General features: G+C 39.2%; 1 protein-coding gene across 5 annotated transcripts in view; it reads right to left on the bottom strand.

Moving 5' to 3' along the window:
* The window catches only part of ANO3 (anoctamin 3), a 390,484-nt gene that overhangs the window by 60,007 nt on the left and 307,903 nt on the right, over window positions 1-22,574 (bottom strand). For all 5 annotated transcript variants that reach the window (XM_050955262.1, XM_050955263.1, XM_050955261.1 and 2 more), the window contains 5 exons: window positions 16,323-16,454; window positions 10,502-10,608; window positions 7,731-7,786; window positions 4,328-4,449; window positions 2,392-2,526 (listed from right to left, as the gene is read on the bottom strand). In XM_050955262.1, the coding sequence (XP_050811219.1) occupies window positions 2,392-2,526; window positions 4,328-4,449; window positions 7,731-7,786; window positions 10,502-10,608; window positions 16,323-16,454 (552 nt within the window). The remainder of the gene's footprint in view (window positions 1-2,391; window positions 2,527-4,327; window positions 4,450-7,730; window positions 7,787-10,501; window positions 10,609-16,322; window positions 16,455-22,574) is intronic.

Genomic DNA, 22,574 nt, shown 5'->3' on the forward strand with positions numbered 1-22,574 from the left:
ATAATCTTAACAGTTGAATTGATTCTACTGAGCAAAGTGCAATTTTTGCACAACCTAATTTGATCACTGATCAGGATTTTTTTTAAAAAAAACAAAACAAAACAAAACCAAAACACACACACCTATACACACACACACTTCGGTGAACACAGAGCAAAGAAATTAACAAGTTGCGTCACTGATGTCCATAAACAGTTTGTTTTAGGAGCAAAATCCAAAGTGATGTTTACTGTTTGCACATTCCTGATAAGGGGTATTACTAGAATAAAAGTCAATCTGGCATCAATTGGTATTGTACCGAATAATCAAATTTTTGAATAGGTTTTGGGGCAATATGCCAGTTTGTCAGATTGACATAATGCCCTGGCACATAATTAAAATGCTAAATGTTCATTGTTTTCATCCTGATAAAAACATAGTCTTGCAGAAAACAGTTTAGCCAGTATCCTGTGATGTACCTTGTGTTTGTGTAATGTAACATCTATAGAGTGCAAAACCAAATAATAAATTACTACCACCAGCTGGCATTTATATGGCATTTACTCTCTTCAAAGTGTTTTACAAACATTAACTAAATAATCCTAGAACCACAGAATATAAAAATGGAAAAGAAGGACTTATGAGGTCATTTATTCCATCTTCTTGCTAATGGAGGATTCTTTGTTGTCTTCACAATCTAATTTACTTGTACTTTGTTTAATCTTTGCTACCCTACACCAGAATAGGCAGGGACATATTGTAAAGAATGGGCTAGTTTGTGTGTGTATCGCTGTCTTCTACTGTATAGAATTAGAACTGCTTAACTGAATGTCATGGACTATAAACAGCTAAAATACTTCAGCTCAAATGCTAGGGGCATGTGCTTTTGGAGCAAGATGATCTGAGTTCTATGCTTGCTGTCATTGCTATGCTGTGCAGCATAAAACTCATGTTCTTAGATGACCTAATTTGCTTGTGTTCAGCATTCTGACACCTCTATGTAGATAGTTTTCACGCTTCCTCTTGTAGAGGGCCAGTTTCCCCTTTTGTTTGGATAGGTCTTTCATAAAGTACGGGAAAGTAAGCATTTAAAAACAGGAAAATCTGATTGTAAAACTAGAAAAATAGCAAGAGGACACAGGGGGCAGATGTATCTGAAACTACTTTTAACTCAGTTTTAAACTGACTCAATTTCATCTTGTGGATTTGCCTTTCAAACTTACAACATAGAAAAACAGTTAAACACCTCAGCACAATCAAATACATAACATTAATAAAAATACATGGTGTTTGGCTGATAACATAACATCCAGTGTTATCTGAAATAGTCAAATCTGAACATTTTGGTTCATAACAGGAAGCCTGACAAAGCTTTAATTGAGCACTGCAGGGGCGACAATATGACTTTGTAAAATACAGGATAAAGATAATTTAAAGAAAGCTAAAATGCTCCTTGTTCAAAGGCTAAAATGCACTAATTTTCTACAAAATTTGGTCCGTTAAGGTAACAGTCTGAGCATGCAAAGTAGTAGTAACTACAGACTAAGCTTGATGTTCTGTTCCCATGGGTTATTGTTCTGCATTGAGGAGCTAATCATTCCTAATGGAAAGCTTTGGAAAGAAAAATCTATCTTTAAAAACAGTTCTCCTTACAACATATCAGACTTTTGCTTTAGCACAAATTCTCTTCACTTATTTCTTAAATTGATATCATGTCCTCCTGGGACAGACTCACGTCAGGGTAAATTCACTTTACAACTTTGGTGGGTTTCATGCTGCACGGCACTTGACTGTGACCTCCCTTAGACCAGTATTAAATGAGTGTAACTCCATTGGCTATAGTGGAGTTGGCTTTTAATTTACACCAATGTAACTGAGAGAAGAATTAGGTTCAGAGTTTCAATGACATCCCTTTTGGTGGGAAAGGTTTGCATGGAAGGTAAAGTTTGAAGTTCTGGAACTGCACTGGTGCACCCAGATCTATATGCAATCCCATACTCCAGTCCACAGATTATGAGAGAGAATTTTCATGAGTTCATCTCACTATAGTGAGAACTATTAATGGGTGGTCATTTGCAATTACTTATCTTCAACACCGTATTTGCTGTATTTCCTTGTACACAGAGTTGGAAATGCCACAAATGCAGCCATAAATTTAGCTACTGTGAATGGTAAATGTCCAGTTTTTGATATAAATTGTTACACAGAGGGGATGTAGCTGATAACATAATTGAATCCTCAATTTGATTATTACGAAATGCTATAAGTCTAGCAAATGTTCAAAGTTTGATTGAAGAGATGCAACATTTGGTTTAGGTTGTGCCTGGCTGCTACTTGCATTTTCAACAATGGAACTGGCAAGAATAACTGTCTATTGTGGTTTTAAAAATGGGATTTTATTGTGCATCATACCTTACTTGGCTAGAATCCATGGTAAACAATCCATAAAGGAAAACAAACAGCCCGACAAGTGCGGCAGGAATGAGCATTCCAGTGTACCATCCCAACCAAGCAAAATAAAGACCAATTTTTTCACCAAAATACCGCCTGTGTGAAGCAAAAACAAAAACAGTTTGAAGTAAATGATCATGCCCAACTTGATAGCATTACAGGAATCCTAAAAGGAAATAATCATTATTAGGTTTATTTTCATGTATTGTCTTTTTAGTAGCACTTGTGCGAAATACAATTTTATTTCACTCTGACATAATACTTTAGTGGCACTAATTGCAGTCTAAACAATACACATATCCCATACGGAAACAACTGGAGTGCACTACAATTTTACACTGTTGCAATGAGTTAGAGTAGTCAGTAACTTCAGCTCTGTTAAAAGTAGGAATTATAAAACAGCACGTTTGTTAGTATTAAATTCAGAAAAGTTGGACACAGTGTTATGCAAACACTATTGTGTAACAAAATTACAGAACCCGGCCTGTAGAACTAACATGCGGCTGATATCTCCAGCTGGTCACCAACTTGCACTCCACTTCCCATGACTTGCTGTAGACAAAGACATGGGAAGTTCTGCCTCAAAGGTTTGACAGACAGCAGGTCCTGATTGGCTCCCTGCCCTATATAAACCCAAGGTGTGTTCCAGGAAGTATCCCAGCAACAGTGTGGATCTTCTGTAGCTGCCATTACAGTTCTTGCTCCTTGGTCTTGAATTCTTGGCTTGATTTGGACTTTGATTCCGGACTCAGACCCTGAAACCTGACTCAGACTGTGACCCATGGTAGGAACCCTGACTTAGACCTGTCTGCAAACTCTTCTGGTATTCCCAGCCTCAGATTTGCCCCTGCTCTGACTCTTGGCCTTGACTGCCCATGTTGGGATCCTGATAAGGAAGGTGACAAAGAGCCCATTCTCCATAGCATGTAGTCCACTATAAAAAAAACAAACATACATATGCTGGATTGTCACAGAAATCTACTGTTAGAGCAAAGTGGTATTACATGGTGAACATGAGTTCAAGATTCAGCCTTAATTCTTCAAGAATGGGCCAAAAGTTGCCAGAAGAGCTGAGATGGCAGTGAACATGGCTAGAAAATAAGGCATTGAACCTACAATTCGGTCAGGACAGAAGGACCCCTATACCCATGCATAGGCCCCTTGTCTTCCATGGGACTCTGTGGGGACATAAGGGCCCACCCGCATGCATCAAATTGCAGGATGACGACCTAAAATTGACTAGAAATTGACAGTAAGCAGAAATGAAATTGACTTGTCTGTATTCACTGTTCAAGATAAGCAAAGTGAAAAAGAAAACACCAGCATTAATTACAGGGAAAAACTGATTTTTAACATTCTTTTAGTTTTAATAAGCCCTGCTGTTAATAGTAAGATAGGTAAAAGAAATGAAACAAATTCCAACACTGATTGTATCAAAACTAGATTTTTGTTTTAAACAGCATCAACATCTCTCTCATAAACCCTCGTTCATGCAAATTGATCCAGGTGGTAGCAGCCATTTGATGCTACATTGATTTCAAAAGGTCTCTGGCTGAAGAAAGGGTCTGTCTGTGCCAATCAGATTGCAGAACTGAGCCTTAGGCTCTCTCTCTGCAAGTTGTTCCATGAGGGTGAATCTCTCCACCATCATGGACCCTACTGAAATCAGTAAGACTACACAAGGATCCACCAACACCAAACAACTAGCAGGACCGAGGCCATGTATTGTAATACCAAGTAGCTCAACTCTATCAAGAAAGCAAAGAGACACATTTTTGCTCAAAAAGTTTTGTTTATTTTAAATATAAAATCCCTGTAATTTTCAGCAGAATGGGTAGGCTACTGCTGCCTAGCTTTTCACATAATTGAAACAAGTTGTGTTACATTGTATGAGTACCTGATTAAATCCAGAGGCTGGTATTTGTACCACATTCCCCACCGTGCCCAGCGCTCATATAATAGGTGTCTGTGATTTTGAGCTCCATGTGTTTTGATGGGATGTCTGCTCTTGTGGCTTCCCTGAATCACAGAAAGAAATAAAAAGTTATTTCTGTGTTAGTGGGCAAGAGAGAGGCATTAAAAAGATAGCATTTGGATTCAAATATAAATAAGGACATTACTTTTCTGATGACACAGATTTGTTGGTTCATTTATTACCAATAGTTACAAAAAATGCAATCTTGAGTTTATTGTTATTGTTATAGAGGTGGTTACAAACTTCTCTGCAATGACGAATTTCCTCCGGGAGATTTAAAGACCAGAGCCAAAGTACTCTTTCCTGACTAACTAGACCCCCACCACTTTTCAGTGAGGATGCACAGCTTAAAGTCTAGTATTTGTAGGTCCTGGATATATGGTCATTTGTTTATGCATTAATATTCTTCAAATGCTTTTAAATATGGGCATATTTTGCTCTCCTGTGTAATTCCACTGATTTTCAACATGGGGCCCAATTCTTTTCATCTGGGTAACTCCGTAATTTTAATGGAGTTACCTCTGATTTACAGAGAATCGATAATAACTTTTGTACAAAGATTATTGTAATAGTGTGAAGGGTGTGAATATAGGGGTTCATTCTGTCACACAGGTCCCTTGTCTATCTTTGATATTCCTTGTCATGGATAATGGAAACAACATGAGAAGACCGGAGCTGGTACTATTTTCTCCCCAAAAATTGCTCCCTGAGGCATTAAAAACAAAACTGACCAGAGAAACATTTTTATTCAAACAACACTTTTATTTGGCTTTGTCTGGATTCCATTACAGCTTAATGCACAGCATTACATTCCAAAATAAAAAGTTATGATGCAGAATTTTCAGGCCCTTCCTAAGTGAAGTCACCAGTCTTCCATGGCTCTACATTCATTTTACTCTGACCATAAGGCAGCACGCCAGTTTACGGCCATGTTTTCATTTAGTAAGGCATACAATTCTACTGGCCATTCTCTTGCATTTCATGGCATTATGAAGCATGGACTGATTTAGTACACTAGTTTGAAGAGAATGTACAGTCCATTAAATGCTCCAAAGCACCGCTGGGTTGCATTCGCTTTAAAATTTCAAAACCCAATCATTTTTACAGTTATTTTCTTGAAAATATTCCTCCATTATTTAAAAGGAACCCTTTATTCTCTCTTCTCAAACCCAGCACAGCTTAAGGGCATGACATGACTTGCAGTATAGGCAAGCTGCTCCCAATTTTCAACACCACAAAATGTTCATGCCGAGAACCATTAGTGGTCCTGCATACTATGAACTGTAAAATGCATCTAATAACAACTTCTCAATTGTTATTATTTATGAGCCTGCCACCGGTGGTGGGCCAGCATTAGAAGAGATACATTGTGATAGGGAAAATATGAGAAAGCAATGTGTAAGACTGACAACCAGCTTCCATCCTGCTGTAAAATGTCTTTTGTCCTATTCAGCCAAGTGCTTCCTTTCTGGAGAGTGCTACCCTCCACCCTCGAGTGAACTAGCAATGATCCAGCAACCAGCTAGAGGGGTTACAGTTCACCATCTCAGAAAGGAGTCCAATATTGCATGAAATCCACTTCACTGGTTGACTCCTCAAGTCAACCAAATCATAGTTCCATAGGCAGGAGGGGAGGCATAGCTGGCTGCCTTGGTAGGAGGCCCAGGACTGATTTTATGACTCTTCAGCCAGTTCAGAGATGTCCCTTCAAGGTTAGCAGTCAGTCACATATGTTGAACCTTGCAGAGTTAAAGATTCCTCTCTCTCTCTTTTTAAAGATTTGTCAAGCTTGTTTGAGTTTGTGAACCTTCACTTCCCTATAATGTAAATGCATAGTTCCCAAACTGTTCTAACCCTCCCTTCCCAACTCTGTGCTTAAAGTGAGAGTCAAGACAAAAACACAGTAAAGTGTCACATTCTACTCAGCCACGCCCAGGCAATCCCGAAGTCAGTATGGAATCGTGGGTGTAACTCAGTACAAAAATTGGCCTAATGTGGTTTTCTAGCTAAAGAGGAGCCTCTTACCCACCTATCCCCCTAAGCAATTCATAAATGGGTACCATAAATAAAGCAGAACTGTGCTAATATTTTTATTAGAATTTCTCTCTCTCCTCCTTTTTTCACTGTTTTGCCACAGCAAAACATGAACACAATAACACTCACATTGGAGTTGAACTTTTAACTTACTGTATATAATAGGGTGGAAATTCAAAATAAAAAGTATTTTATACCTAGTCTTTCATGCAGGTCTTTGCAATAAAAGGATCAGCACAACTGCAATAAAATAATCGCTCACTAATGTAAATAAATAAATAAATTTGTTGAAGTAATAATTTGCAATATAACTAGAGACAGTTATTTACACTATAAAAAGAAGCATATATGAGAAAGAGTGTGGTTGTAGAAGTGAGATAAAGCTTTCAGAGTTATGAGGATTTTTTTCTTCCACTAGGACGGTTAGTATTCCCCTAAAGTCAATAACATCTAGCTGAAGCATGACTAATGAAAATGTGAATGGTATGTCCAGAGTACAGCTCTTTTATCCTCCCCTGCATTAAACTGTTAATATCAAGAGCAGTTCTTTATCCAACAACCTGGGAAGTTTAAGTCACTTTGAAACACAATGTGGTGTATCACATCTCAGCTAAAAGCAATCTCATGTCTCAGTCATAACTGTCCATGTTACAAATAGTCTGATCATGACATGAAACTCAGTGTAAAGTTCTGCCCTTAATTAGAAAGAATACTAAAGACTTAACGACTTATTTCCTTCTTTCAGCCACTTAGGGCCTGACCCAATGCCCTCTGGAATCAATGGGAGTCTTTTCATTGATTTAAATGGGCATTATATCAGATCCTTAATTTATTGATGGGACTATTTTCAAGGTAAAGTTCTATACAACTATACAGAAATTGTTTGCACTGCAAATTTTAGTATCAGTTTTCCTGTATTTGATCCACGGGAAAGCAAATTAGAAAAACAGAACATTTTGTATAAAATATGCAACAATAATTTGAGCTAATTGGAACAATTTATGTTTTCTTTAAGAATCTCTGAGGCAATGTCCATTTAAAATGTACATAATACAGGATCATTCTAACTCAGAGGGAGAGCATCACAGAAAGTTATTACTGTACATTGGACTAGATAAAGATCAAAGCTAGGCCCATATCAATGTTGGGAGTGTTATAAATGAAAAGCCTTATCAGAATGCAAAGTAAAATAAAAACATCATAAAGCAAATTTATAGTTAAAATAGGATCTCAATGTTAAAAATAAGTGTTATATTTAAAGTACAAGTTAAGGCAAAACTAAACCGGCTACCTCATGTGGTGGAAATGCAGCTTCATATGTTCCATTACTGAGTAATCTATTAATACCTAAGCAGAAGAAAAAAAATGAGTTTCAATATCAGTTTTTATACACGCTGTTTCAAGAGCTATTGCATTTCAGCTTATGAATTGAGAAAATGTGACAATGCTAAATAATTGGGTTACTGTTTTAAAAAAGGCAATAATCAGTCTTGTGCACAAGTAGAACAATTGTACATTGTCATTAAGTGTGAAGTTGTGGCTTTTCTTGCTCCCTCAAGATACACGGCTCTTTCTAACTTCAGAGACCTTACAGTGGCTAGTCTCTATACTCTTTTCTTCTATGGTTCTTTAAGACAGCTCTTCAGTGAATGAGGCCCTTTCTAGGGGATAACCAAGGAACTGCCCTACCATTAAAAAACAGGAAGTTCGGACAACCCTGAAGGGGGTACCCAAAGTCAATAGTCTCCCAGACAACCCCAAAGAAATCAGGACTATCAACAGGTCAGAGTGCTGTGCTCTCAAAGACATACCCTAAATTTGCTACCATTGATCTTAATGGGAGTTATGCCATTGGTTTCAATGGAAATAGGTTTGGGTCCCAATTGTCCTCTATTCTTCATGGTTTTTTAGGTGTGCTGCTGCTTTGTTTCCAAGAAAACTTCTCTGTGCAAATGAAAGCAGCAGCAAACCTGCAGCCCACCCCATTCACATCAAAACCATTTAATAGCTAACATTCAAAGGCAGCTGTTTCTATTTTTCCTAAAATTTCAAATAAAAAAAGGGAATTAAATGCATCCCTCCCATGAAATACAACCCCGTCACTGAGCCAGATACTTTGTGCTGCACTACAGGCATAATTTAGGCTTAAAACTGGTTTCACTGGACTAGGAAGGATGATCACTCATGAGGTGGTCCTCCAGGTGGCACAAAGCCAGCATAGAGCAGGTACCCCTCCCTTTCCTGCTGCTGGCATAGCAGGTAAAAAAGTATGTGGTCAGGATGCATTGTGTTACACCCATTCCAAGCAGCATTTTCAACCTCCTCTAGCTGTTGGAGCCTAGTGCATGTTAGCTCAGAGACTTCACTAACAGCTAAGCAAGGACTGAACAGCAGCAGGATCAAGTAATGCAAAGGACACCTTTAAACCACATTTGCCCACCCTTCCCAGCAATTTTGCAGTTTGGCTGTAGATTTGAGGTTCTGGCCCACTACACTAATGCAATGCTAAGGTTACACGTACACAAAATATTAGAAAACACAGAAGCTAAGAGTCTCAATGTGACCTGAATTCATCCCTATTTCATCTTGAATATATGGCACCTTCCATTACCAGTTAGGCTATTAAATGTACATACAGTTCATACAAGGTGGATGAGTTCATGTTGTTATAACTTTAGCACTCTAATATTTGGGGTTTAAATATCATATTCTTGCATTTATATTAATAGGTTTTCCTTTTCATCAGTGGGTGTTTGCAGGAAATTGAACAAATACTTTAGGAAAATCTATAATACTTGGTATAAATTACGCTTGTTTTCCCACAAGAAGAGTGAATTATAACCAGGATCATTGCTGTGAACACTAGTACCCTCTGACATATGAAGCATACACATAAATATTAAATTCTTAAAATGCAAAGTAACATATCATAGTGTACTTATATCTTTTGACAGGAACTGTTCTAACAGCTAATCAGAAGTGAAGCCAGGGCCGGTGCAAGGAAGTTTCGCGCCCTAGGAGAAACTTCCACCTTGCACCCCCGACCCAGCTAACCCCACCCCCCCACAGCAGCTAACTGAGCCCCCCACCCAGGGCCCCCCCACCACGACAGGTAACCCCTCTCCACTCCATCCCCCCACGGCAACTAACCCCACCCGGAGAGACTTCCCCCCCTCCCCTGCCACTGCAACTAACCCTGCCTGGGGAGACTTCCCCCCTCTCCCCTGCCACCGCAGCTAACCCTGCCTGGGGAGACTTCCCCCCTCTCCCCCGCCACAGCAGCTAACCCTGCCTGGGGACACTTCCCCCACGGCAGCTAACCCTGCCTGGGTTTTCCCCCATCCAGCTCACCTCAGCTCCGCTTCCTCCACTGAGCATGCTGGCACCGCTCTAATTCTCCTCTCCGCCCAGGTGTGCGGCACCGATTGGAGGAGACTTAGAGCAGAGGCTGTGTGCTCAGTGGAGTAGGCAGAGTGGAGGTGAGCTGGGGCGCAGAGCTGTTCCCCTGTGCACCTCCCCCTCCCCCGTTACTGCGGGCAGCCCTCCCTGAGCGCCCCCTCACCCAACTCACCTCCACTCCACCTCCTCGCCTGAGGGGACTTTTAGGCTCCCCCAATCACTAGGCGCCCTAGGTAGCTGCCTAGTTTGCCTAAATGGTTGCACCGGCCCTGAGTAAAGCTGAACCATAAGAAGCTTTCATATTCTACGAGGAATACTACTGTATTAATAGCTAACACTACTGGTTTGAATTTAACCCATAAAACAACACTGCACGTCTACAAACAAATGCTTTCACTGGCTAAACAAGAATGTCTATTTATCCATCAAATTTATAAAATATTTTATGAACCCATTAATCAGAAAATATTGTTGATTTTCACTGAATAACTTAACAGTTAGCAGCTTGCAATGATCAATCAGCTCTATTGCTGACTGAATGTCATTCTATGAATACTGGCAATAGTTATTTAGTTTATTTAATGACCACTTTAGTTTACAGAAAGATATTATTACTCGTCATAAGATCCAATTTATATTTTTTCTAAGTATCAGAATTCTTACCCATTTTTGATTTGCCATCTTCATACTTCGTTCTCTGTAGCATGTGGTGCACTATTCTACTTCTTGTGGAGTTGCTGAAGAAGCTATCTTTGTTGTTTATTGTAAAGCTGTTTAAATATAAAAAGGCATCAATCATTTTAAGTAATCCACAGCTTTCGAAGCACAACTATCCAACAGTTTCTTTTTACCATACTGTACATATATAAAGGAGGAGAAGCCTCGTACCCCTAAGGCTGAGAGGTCTGCTGTCACCACTGCGAATAGGAAACGTAGGGTAGTGGTGGTCGGAGACGCTCTGCTGAGGGGGACGGAGGCGCCCATCTGTTGGCCTGACATTTCATCTTGGGAGGTATGCTGCCTGCTGGGGGCCCGTATCCGAGATGTTACAAAGGCATTGTCGAGGATTATCCAGCCCTCTGACTACTACCCCATGCTACTCATCCATGTGGGCACAAATGATACTGTGAGGTGTGACACTGAGCATATCAAGAGCGACTACAGGGCTCTGAGAGTACGAGTGAAAGAGTTTGGAGCGCAGGTGGTATTCTCTTTGATTCTTCCTGTTAAAGGTAGGGGCCCGGGCAGAGACAGATGCATCAAGGAGGTGAATGCCTGGCTGCAAAGATGGTGTCGCCAGGAGGGCTTTACCTTCCTCGACCACAGGATGCTATTCGAGGAAGGACTGCTAGGCAGAGATGGCATTCACCTTTCGAGGAGGGGAAAGACTCTATTTGCACACAGACTGGCTAACCTAGTGAGGAGGGCTTTAAACTAGGTTTGACGGGGACAGGTGAGCAAAGCCCACAGGTAAGTGGGGAACATGGAGACCTGGGAGATGGGTCGGAAACAAGAGACAGCGTGGGCTATAATGGCAGAGAGAAAGGAGGGTAGGGTAAAACTGGGAGGCAAGATCAAACCAGTATCTTAGATGCCTATATACAAATGCAAGAAGTATGTGTAATAAGCAGGAAGAACTGGAAGTGCTAATAAATAAATACAACTATGACACTGTTGGCATCACTGAAACTTGGTGGGATAATACACACGACTGGAATGTTGGTGTGGATGGGTACAGTTTGCTCAGGAAGGATAGGCAGGGGAAAAAGAGAGGAGGTGTTGCCTTATATATTAAAAATATACACACTTGGACTGAGGTGGAGATGGACATAGGAGACGGAAGTGTTGAGAGTCTCTGGGTTAGGCTAAAAGGGGTAAAAAACAAGGGTGATGTCATGCTAGGAGTCTACTACAGGCCACCTAACCAGGTGGAAGAGGTGGATGAAGCTTTTTTTAAACAACTAACAAAATCATCCAAAGCCCAAGATTTGGTGGTGATGGGGGACTTCAACTATCCAGATATATGTTGGGAAAATAACACCGCACGGCACAGACTATCCCATAAGTTCTTGGACTGCATTGCAGACAACTTTTTATTTCAGAAGGCTGAAAAAGCTACTAGGGGGGAAGCTGTTCTAGACGTGATTTTAACAAATAGGGAGGAACTCGCTGAGAATTTGAAAGTAGAAGGCAGCTTGGGTGAAAGTGATCATGAAATCATAGAGTTTGCAATTCTAAGGAAGGGTAGAAGGGAGTACAGCAGAATAGAGACAATGGATTTCAGGAAGGTGGATTTTGGTAAGCTCAGAGAGCTGATAGGTAAGGTCCCATGGGAATCAAGACTGAGGGGAAAAACAACTGAGGAGTGTTGGCAGTTTTTCAAAGGGACACTATTAAGGGCCCAAAAACAAGCTATTCTGCTGGGTAGGAAAGATAGAAAATGTGGCAAAAGATCACCTTGGCTTAACCAGGAGATCTTGCATGATCTAAAAAATAAAAAGGAGTCACATAAAAATGGAAACTAGGTCAGATTACAAATGATGAATATAGGCAAACAACACAGGAATGCAGGGGCAAGATTAGAAAGGCAAAGTCACAAAATGAGCTCAAAGTAGCTATGGAAAAAAAGGGAAACAAGAAGACTTTTTATCAATACATTAGAAGCAAGAGGAAGACCGGAGGACAGAATAGGCCCACTGCTTAGTGAGGAGGGAGAAACAGTAACAGGAAACTTGGAAATGGCAGAGATGCTTAATGACTTCTTTGTTTCAGTCTTCACCGAGAAGTCTGAAGGAATGCCTAATACAGTGAATGCTTATGGGAAGTGGGTAGGTTTAGAAGATAAAACAAAAAAAGAACAAGTTAAAAATCACTTAGAAAAGTTAGATGCCCACAAGTCACCAGGGTGTGATGAAATGCATCCTAGAATACTCAAGGAGCTAACCGAGGAGGTATCTGAGTCTCTAGCTATTAACGTTGGAAAATCATGGAAAACAGGAGAGATTCCAGAAGACTGGAAAAGGGCAAATATAGTACCCATCTATAAAAAGGGAAATAAAAACAACCCAGGAAACTACAGACCAATTAGTTTAACTTCTGTGCCAGGGAAGATAATGGAGCAAGTAATTAAGGATATCATCTGCAAACACTTGGAGGGTGGTAAGATGACAGGGAATAGCCAGCATGGATTTGTAAAGAATAAATCGTGTCAAACCAATCTGATAGTTTTCTTTGATAGGATAACGAGTCTTGTGGATAAGGGAGATGCGGTGGATGTGGTATACCTAGACTTTAGTAAGGCTTTTGATATGGTCTCGCATGATATTCTTATCGACAAACTAGGCAAATACAATTTAGATGGGGCTACTATTAGGTGGTGCTTAACTGGCTGGATAACTATACTCAGAGAGTAGTTAATAGTGGTTCCCAATCCTGCTGGAAAGGTATAACAAATGGGGTTTCGCAGGGGTCTGTTTTGGGACCGGCTCTGTTCAATATCTTCATCAACGACTTAGATGTTGGCATAGAAAGTACGCTTATTAAGTTTGCAGACGATACCAAACTGGGAGGGATTGCAACTGCTTTGAAGGACAGGGTCAAAATTCAAAATGATCTGGACAAATTGGAGAAATGGTCTGAGGTAAACCAGATGAAGTTCAATAAAGACAAATGCAAAGTGCAATCAGTTTCATACATACAGAATGGGAAGAGACTGTCTAGGAAGGAGTATGGCAGAAAGAGATCTAGGGGTTATAGTGGACCACAAGCTAAATATGAGTCAACAGTGTAATGCTGTTGCAAAAAAAGCAAACGTGATTCTGGGATGCTTTAACAGGTGTGTTGTGAGCAAGACATGAGAAGTCATTCTTCCACTTTAGTCTGCGCTGGTTAGGCCTCAACTGGAGTATTGTGTCCAGTTCTGGGCACCGCATTTCAAGAAAGATGTGGAGAAACTGGAGAGAGTCCAGAGAAGAGCAACAAGAATGATGAAACATGACCTACGAAGGAAGGCTGAAAGAATTGGATTTGTTTAGTTTGGAAAAGAGACAACTGAGAGGGGACATGATAGCAGTTTTCAGGTATCTAAAAGGATGTCATCAGGAGGAGGGAGAAACCTTGTTCACCTTAGCCTCTAATGATAAAACAAAAAGCAATGGGCTTAAACTGCAGCAAGGAAGATTTAGGTTGGACATTAGGAAAAAGTTCCTAACTATCAGAGTAGTTAAACACTGGAGTAAATTGCCTAGGGAGGTTATGAAATCTCCATCTCTGAAGGTATTTAAGAGTAGGTTAGATAAATGTCTATCAGGGATGTTCTAGACAGTATTTGGTCCTGCCATGAGGGCAGGGGACTGGATTCGATGACCTCTCGAGGTCCCTTCCAGTCCTAGAGCATATGAATCTATGAATAGTAATTCAGTTATTACATAAGATGCCATGATTTACATCTTCAAAGAGTTCTTTCAACACCTTGGAGAAACAGCACATATCATCCCCATTCTAATGGGAGAATGGTCACAGACGTTAAGACCAAAATTCTCATTAAGTGGTCAGTGATTTGAGATGCCTCAGTTTTTGGGTGTCTAACTAGAACAGGGGTCTCAAACATGTGGCCTCCAGAGTTATTTCCTGTGGCCTTCAATAGGCACCAACTCCACCGGCAGCCAAGCTCCCCTCAGTCCCTGCCGCCCCCCCCCCCGCCAAGCACGCCTCATTCCTACTCCTCTGCATATCTCCCAGCACTTCCTGCCACCAAACAGCAATTTGGCAGCGCTTAGGACTTTCCAGGAGGAAGGGGAGAGGAGAAGGAATGCGGCACGCTCAGGGGAGGAGTCGGAGAAGAGGCAGGGCTAGGGCAGGGATTTGGGGAAGGGGTTGGAATAGGGGCAGGGAGGAGCGGAGTTGGGTCCAGGCCTTTGGTGAAGGGGTTGGAATAGGGGCGGGGAAGGGGTGAGACAGGGGCTTGGCCTCATGGAAGGGGTGGAATGGGGGCAGGGCCGGGGGGGCGCTTTTGTATCTTTGTATGAAAAGGTTTCAGTGACGCAGACCTTGGGGCAATGTACTAGTCCTCATGGTGATTGGAGTTTGAGATTCCTTAACAAGAAACACCTCAGGCCTGATTTTCAGAAGTACTGAGTTTTCTCAAATCCAGCTGAAGTCAATGGGAATTACAGATGTTCAGCACAATCCAGGGTCATAAAATTGCTGGAAAGGCAGCTTACCCAAGGGATGTTAGTAGGGATGGACTTTGACCTTCTGAGGTCCCTTCCACCCCACATTGACTCTGTGATAAGTGCAACTCTAATGCAACTCACCATCTGGGCTGAGATGTTTCAAGTTGGGCACTGATAATAGATGATAGTTTTTAACATAAGAATGGCCATACTGGGTCAGACCAAAGGTCCATCTAGCCCAGTATCCCTACTTTCAACAGTGTCTAATGCCAGGTGCCCCAGAGGCAATGAACAGAACAGGTTATCATCAAGTGATCCATCCCCTTTTGCCTATTCCCAGCTTCTGGCAAACAGAAGCTAGGGACACCATCCCTGCCCATCCTGGCTAATAGCCATTGATGGACCTATCCTCCATGAACTTATCAAGTTCTTTTTTTAACCCTGTTATAGACTTGGCCTTGCCAACATCCTCTGGCAAGGAGTTCCACAGGTTGACTGTGTGTTGTGAGAAAAAATACTTATTTTCTTGGTCTAGGAGATTGGTCTAATGCCACACAGTGAATGACTGGCTGGGATTAGAATTTAGCTGCTCTGGGTATCATGTGCTGTCCACTAGAATTCACATGAATTTATGGCTCCATTCAAGAGAAGTCAAGCTTTAATTCTACTTTATTAAAATCTTAAGATTAGAAAAAACCAGAAGAGGCAAAATACATTAAAATCATTTTAAAGTCTATCACTGCATTATGCATTACAATAAGGAACATTATTCTATAGTACAGCAAAAGCAGAGATGATACGTTAGCCTCAACAGATATGTTTACAGTTTTTAGGTTGTGTATAGAAGAGTAAGGGTTTTATATACATATCTGAGGCAGGAGCATTTGTTGCATACACAGCTGGCTAAAATCCAAAGTCAGTGTTTTCAGCGTGTTCCCAGGGTTTTCCTTCTGTTTTAGCTGAGGGAATACTCTCAGATTTAGCCCAGCTGTTTCCTGAATATGCAAAAACAACCCGGGAGTATTTGTGTTTAATAATGTAAGAGGAAACAGAATAGCATGCTCCCTATTGGAGCCAAATGTTGCCCCTACACTATACTGCTGAACAGCCATCAATGGAAGCCACTGGTGAGTATCAGAGGACAGAATATGGCACTAAGAGAAAACCAACAGGAAACAGCAAGCTTGACACCATGTGTTTGTCAGTGACCATCTGTTAATGACTGCCTTTCTGTCACCTGGAGAGAAGAAATGAGAAAATAAAATGTGAACATGGATCTCTGCTGTTGCATTCCCAATACCAACACTTACTGGTGGATCCGCGCTCGACTAAAGGGTGCTGTGTAACAATCTGTCTCTTCCAGGTCAGGGAGGGCCTCTTTGTCAAGCTTCATTGGATTTCTGGGCAACCAACTTTTCAGCTCTCTGATATTCCTCTGCAAACTGGAACAATGACAAGTTAGACATATGCTCCCAGTTGCACATCACTTTTGTTGCCATCATAGCTATATATGCTGGATGAGAATGAACTATAAGCTTGAAATGAAAGCAAGAGAAAATTTAAATTACTAAACCAAAATAAAAAAAGTCAATGCTTACATTATTTCTGACCCAATCTTTCAGATCTCACTTAGACACCATTCCCACTGCCATCAATGGGAGTTTTGTCGAGCAAGCACTGCGGGATTTGGCCATGTTAAAGTAGCACACTCAGGAGGAAAGTAATAGCATACTGCATTAGAGAATGAATCTCTGCACTGCAATTCCTTCCCAAGGTAGCTTGTTTGGAGCAATTACAATGTCAACCCTTATTTAAGGATATGCTTAAAGGCCCAATCTAGTGCTTAAACTAAGATATAAACACAAACCCTTTAGATACCTCATATGCAAAATTTCCCTCTTTTAAAATGAGAATTAAAAATATAGTCCTTAATTGTATATTTATGAACTTGGTCACTGGCACATGAAATTAAATCTCCATATGATTTGTAGAGCTCTGTCAAAAGCTGCATATTGTTATATCCCTTCAGAGTATAAGCACAAATCAAGTAAAACAAGAATACTTTAGAGCAAGATGAAAAATTTTCACATAGTTAGCATTTAGACAAAAACTGACGATAATTGTCTGCAATTTTCTAAAGATTCAGGTTTCACAGGTTATTATAGGATTTAGTTCTATGTCTGTGCTTAGTCTTTATATAGGCTAGACTCCTTGACTCCCCCCGTTAGAGATGTGCTTACATAAGGATGTCAGAACTAAGATTAGAAATTAGAGATGGAAGAGATCTATTAGGTAATCTAGTTAATTCAAACAATGACAATTCTTCCCTTTAGATTTGCCTGATCCTGTATTCCTTGCACCTCCAAACTCTCCTCCTATTGAAGTGAATGGGAATTTTGTGTGTTCAAGGAACACTGGATTGGGTTTCATGTTATGATATATTATATCTTTGGAGGCATGGCTGAGTGTCAAGACACCCGTAACTACAGCTATATTTTTCAACTGGGTTAATGCCTGGTTTCCACAAGTTACATCTGCATTTTGTACCCACAAAATGAATCCAGAGAGCAAATCTGGGTACTTACTCGTATAACTAACTACTAATTGGATATGGTGGTCAGAGATACAACTACCTGGAATGAGCCCAATTTTTTGTTATGAGAGCAAAAATGTAGGCATGAATTTTGCACCTGCAATTTAAACGCAGAAAGGGAGACTGTCCTTCAGAAAAATTACCTCTCACAATCAGCAAAAAAACACAGTACAAAAGAAACGCCAATAACTAGTGCTACTAAAAATAAACAAACAAATAAATGTGCACATTTATTATTTAGAATAGTAAAATGTAGAGCCAGACTCATATAATCCTAATGAGGCCATTTGCATCTAGCAGTTAAAGTTATGGGGAAATATTTTACATCTACCATGAAAATATCCCATGAATTAAGCTGAAAGAAAAGCAGAATAAGTGTGATTGCTGAAAAAGCTTATTTTCAATTGGCAGCAGGCTGCACAGTAAGAGCACTCAGGCTTTTCCATTTTTTATTTTTAGGGAGAATCTAACATGAAAAAAAGCTTCAGGGTGACACTGAGAAGCATAAAGTTCCCCAGTCCAATTGCATATTTGCTTATTTATTTTTTCCAAAAAAGCTGTCTGGTTTTAAATTGCAAAAAAACAAAAAACAACCACCTCTATACCCACTGCTGCTGTGTAAAGACCCAATATTGTAAATGTACACTTGAGTCTAATAGAGCTGAGTCACAGGAATAAAGTTGCTCAGATGTGTAAGCATTTGCGGGATGAGGTCATACGATTTTACTTTTCAGAGTAGTCTGTCTCCTACTAGGGTTTTACGTACTGCAAACACATTTTTGCTGCCAGTTAATGCAAAGCATAATTAAATTTAGTATTTATGGATTGGGTTTGGGAATAGTAGGCCTGACTTTCCTCTCACATGGTGTAATGATATGAGCATCAATTTAGTTACTGCTAAATTACACTAGTGTGAGAAGAGAGTGAGCCCCACTGCATCTAGAGCCCAATCCAACTTTCACAGAAGTCAGCATTAGTCCTTCCGTTTTTTTCAACAGGAGTTGCATCAGGCCTTACAGTACTTTAATGTACACCGTGACACCAGATTCTTGAAATTTCTACATTCCCATGGAGTTTGTTAGTCTATTGTATTTGAGGAACATGATTCCATCAGTTACTAAACTTTGTGGACCAAGAAATATAATTGAGTTCATAGAGGACAAACACAGAAAAAACAGTTCTCAGACAGGACTGCCACTTCGCTCTTTCAACCAAACATATGTAATTAAGTACTAACCAGAATAACCATAAATTGTTTCACCATGGGATGGGACTGACTGCTTGTAGAATGAAGTACTATTCAGCTCAAGTAAGGGTTGTTTTTTTTTCATTTTTCTGTCCTATGGACAGATTTATTCTTTTTAAAGCTAAGAATCAAACTTTTATTTTTATCAAAATCTGTTCAAACAGTTTGTGATAATAAATCATATTTTTGCATTGGTTTCTGATTTTTAATTCTTAATTTAGGTCCTTTCCCAGAGTTTTCATCAATTTCTTACTTGGTTTCAGACAAATAAGTTTGTTATGGATTCTCAAACTTCAGTAAAGCCACGAAGGTGGTGAAAGAGTAGTCTGACTAATCTGTCAATGTACATTTAACCCCAAATCACAGGACTGGATTCTCACACTGTTGCACAAATGGAGCAGTACCTTAGTTCCTGAGTAATCCAATTGAATTTAATGGGACTACTCACTAAATTGTGACTCGTCATGAGTAAAGGTGGCAGAATTTAGCTCATAATGAATAACTCTTGTAACTCAGAATTTTGTGATGGAAGGAGAGATCACACAGGTCACAGTGGAGGAAAATTCCATGGGACAAATTCTGAGTACAGCTACATTCCAACTCAAAATGTCCAGTGTTGCAACACTAACAGTTGTCAAAGTAATTGCCTTATAGTGACTATAAAATGTTACTCTGCAATACCATTGAATTTTATTATCTGACATAACAAGAAAAGTTAAATCCTTCATTTATTAATAGATTTCACTTATTCATGACAATTATCCCTTCCCTAAGTTAGTAGGATTCCTATCGGAAATCTTCAACTTAATTGCACTACACACTACTATGGTCTTTTGTAGAATTGTGTGTTCATAAACCCTTCAGACTAAATCTCAGGAGTTATCCTAACTTTTCCATTTATCCTCATATTCCTTTAAAAAAACCCAATGAATAATTCTGGTTTGGGGAAAAACCCTTAACTATACATGTTGTTGCAACTGTTGATATTATTTAGGTATCAATACTGTGCCAAAATCTCTCAGTTCTTGCTCAGTATATATACTTCCATGACTGAAAGATTTGGCTTAGAATTATCAGCCCTTTTAGTTCTCTTTACATTGTTACAACTATCATACTCAATAGTGGCATGAAATTCCAGCATTAGGCAATTGTCACTGGCCAGATTAAAGGTTCCTGACATCAGCATCATCCTAACATCTTCTATGTTCATAGATTTCACACAGGTAGTTTTCCTGTTCACAGAAAGTTTCTTCAATATATTGATATATCAAATTACATAAAAAGTCTCCAAGCAAAACTGTCAAACTTTGGTGCCTAACATTAGGCACTTAAATAAGCAGCGTGATCATCAGAGGAGCTAAACTCTCATTGCTCTCCTTGACATTAATAGACTAATTAACTTTGTAGTCACTAGGAGATAAAATCTAATATACTTCTGTATCCGTTACACCTAAGTAACATGCCTAACTTTAGGCATCCAGATTTAATAAACATTAATCACTGTATATTAAAAAAACAAAAACTACTTTTTTCTGAAAAACTTGATTGTGACTGGATAGTCCACATCTATATGGTGTGAATCCAGTCTCAGCTGGTAATATCTTTATAACCTAATAGCTGTGCAACTGAGTGAGGGCCAATGTCCATATCAGTAAAAACATATTAGCATCACAATTAGCACACTTGTCAGTGGAAGGTTAAAGGATGCATTTCCAGACTGAACTATTTTACATCTAGAGGAAGTTCTCTACATCAGGGCTAAGGCACATTAGTAGGCAAATTGTATTTCTGCTGAACCTGCCTTGTGAACAAAAACTATTCCAATTTCCAGGATTACACCTGCAAATACACCAGTCAGACATCTTACATTAGCATTAAAGTCACTTACAAAATAGAAAGAAAAAGTTTCTTCTTAATGGTGAATCAGCTAAGTTGTCTGCATTCTCAGAGTATAACATTGTATGTACTGAGACATTCCACGCTACCTGCTACTAGCCAATTACCATATGTGAGGACAGGAGATATCAGATTCTATTTAACTCACATTGCCTTTTCTGCAATTTTACATTAATTCTTTTTTGTATAATTTGTGATTGCTAATGGTGTCTTATAAACTTGCTAGGCAACCAAGTGTCATTGTCTAACTTGAGTTTCGTAGATGTGTGTGTTGCATGAAGGCTTTTATGGGCGGACCTTAAAAAGTCTTGCTCATTTGAGTAGTGATTACTCTCCCAATTAGCTTCTTTTAAGTCAAGTCAGGCTAAGGGTTTGCAGTATCCAGCTGTTAGGATTAAAAATTTATGAAAAGGGTAACAGCAGCAGTTATTTTGTTCAAAATTGGCTCTACCGTGTGTTTATCAACATTAGACCTGCAAAGGATGATATAGAGATTCAAAGTAAATAGGTTCTGAAAGAAACCCAGGTCTCCATTTAGTTATATGTTATTTATAGGGCTTGTGGAGAAACTCGCTAACAAAAAATAAACAGATAAATATATAATTTATTCTGTAGTAGATACTGAAATAAATAAACCAAACAAATCACAAAGCTATACATGCCTATATCATAGCCAGGAAAAGCTATTATGATCAATAAATCGTTCAGTGCTCCAAAATTCAGACGTTGTTGAACATAAAAAAACCCTGCATGTTACCAAACTCATACACAATGGGACAAATCAAGGATACAACTTAAGTACATGAAGCACCAGAATACCCAGTTACTGCAACTCACATGTAAGCTAGGTCATTTTCAATTCTGCAGACTTCTGATGAAGGAAGACTGGAATGTATTCTCTCTAATACTTAGAAGTAAAAACTAAAGTTGAGCAAATAATTGATTTTTGTTCAGGGGTTATTCAGATTCATTTAATTTCAAAGATTAATTTGAAATTTTTCCCATTTGGTTTCATTTTCAGGTGTTTTAACCCTGCCCTTTTAGTCCATCTACTTAAATTTCAAAATGATATTTCATTTTGAAACAAAAAGTCAAATCATTTAATTTTCAAACTGTTGAAACATACATTTCCAATGATTTTCTTCAGCCAGAACAATTCACCAAATTGGCCTAGAATTCACAATTAGTTTATATAGACCCTAAAGTGATTTTTTTTTCAGAAATTGAACTATTAATCTGCAAAATTTTGCCCAGCTCTAGTAAAAATTTCAATTAAAAATGGCAACTATGTTATGAATTATAATAACTGCCTAGATTTTGTGGGCCTAAACCAGAATTAAAATATTATGTAAACGTTTTGCTGTGTGTATAGTAGAATTTATTTTGGTGTTTTCCTCAATAGTAGTCTTAAAAGAAAAAAATTTAGTCTTTCTGAAAAATCAGACACAAAAACCAAACAAAAATATTGTAGGTCATCTTGTCTGAAGTCTGGGAGAATTCACACAATATCTGATAAGTGCTTTCTTTATCTGATATGTTGCAATGTATTTACTTGCAGACTTTTAAAGTATGAAGTATTTAGCCTTATAGAGTACGATCTTGCTGTTCCTGTAGCATGTGGAGATATGAGTGGCAGAACAAAGAACATCATGATCAGGTACATATTCTTTTAATTGAGTGATTTAATAAATGAGCTGGTAACAACACAGATTTTGATCCGATAGACAATAGAGCTCTGATCCTGTAAGCATTCCATTGACTACAATGGAAGTCCCATTCATGGAGAACTTGCAGGATTGGACCCCGTAACAGCTCTTAATTTATTAC

The sequence above is a fragment of the Gopherus flavomarginatus genome, chromosome 5 (genome assembly GCF_025201925.1).
Source record: "Gopherus flavomarginatus isolate rGopFla2 chromosome 5, rGopFla2.mat.asm, whole genome shotgun sequence".
Taxonomy (NCBI): domain Eukaryota; kingdom Metazoa; phylum Chordata; order Testudines; family Testudinidae; genus Gopherus; species Gopherus flavomarginatus.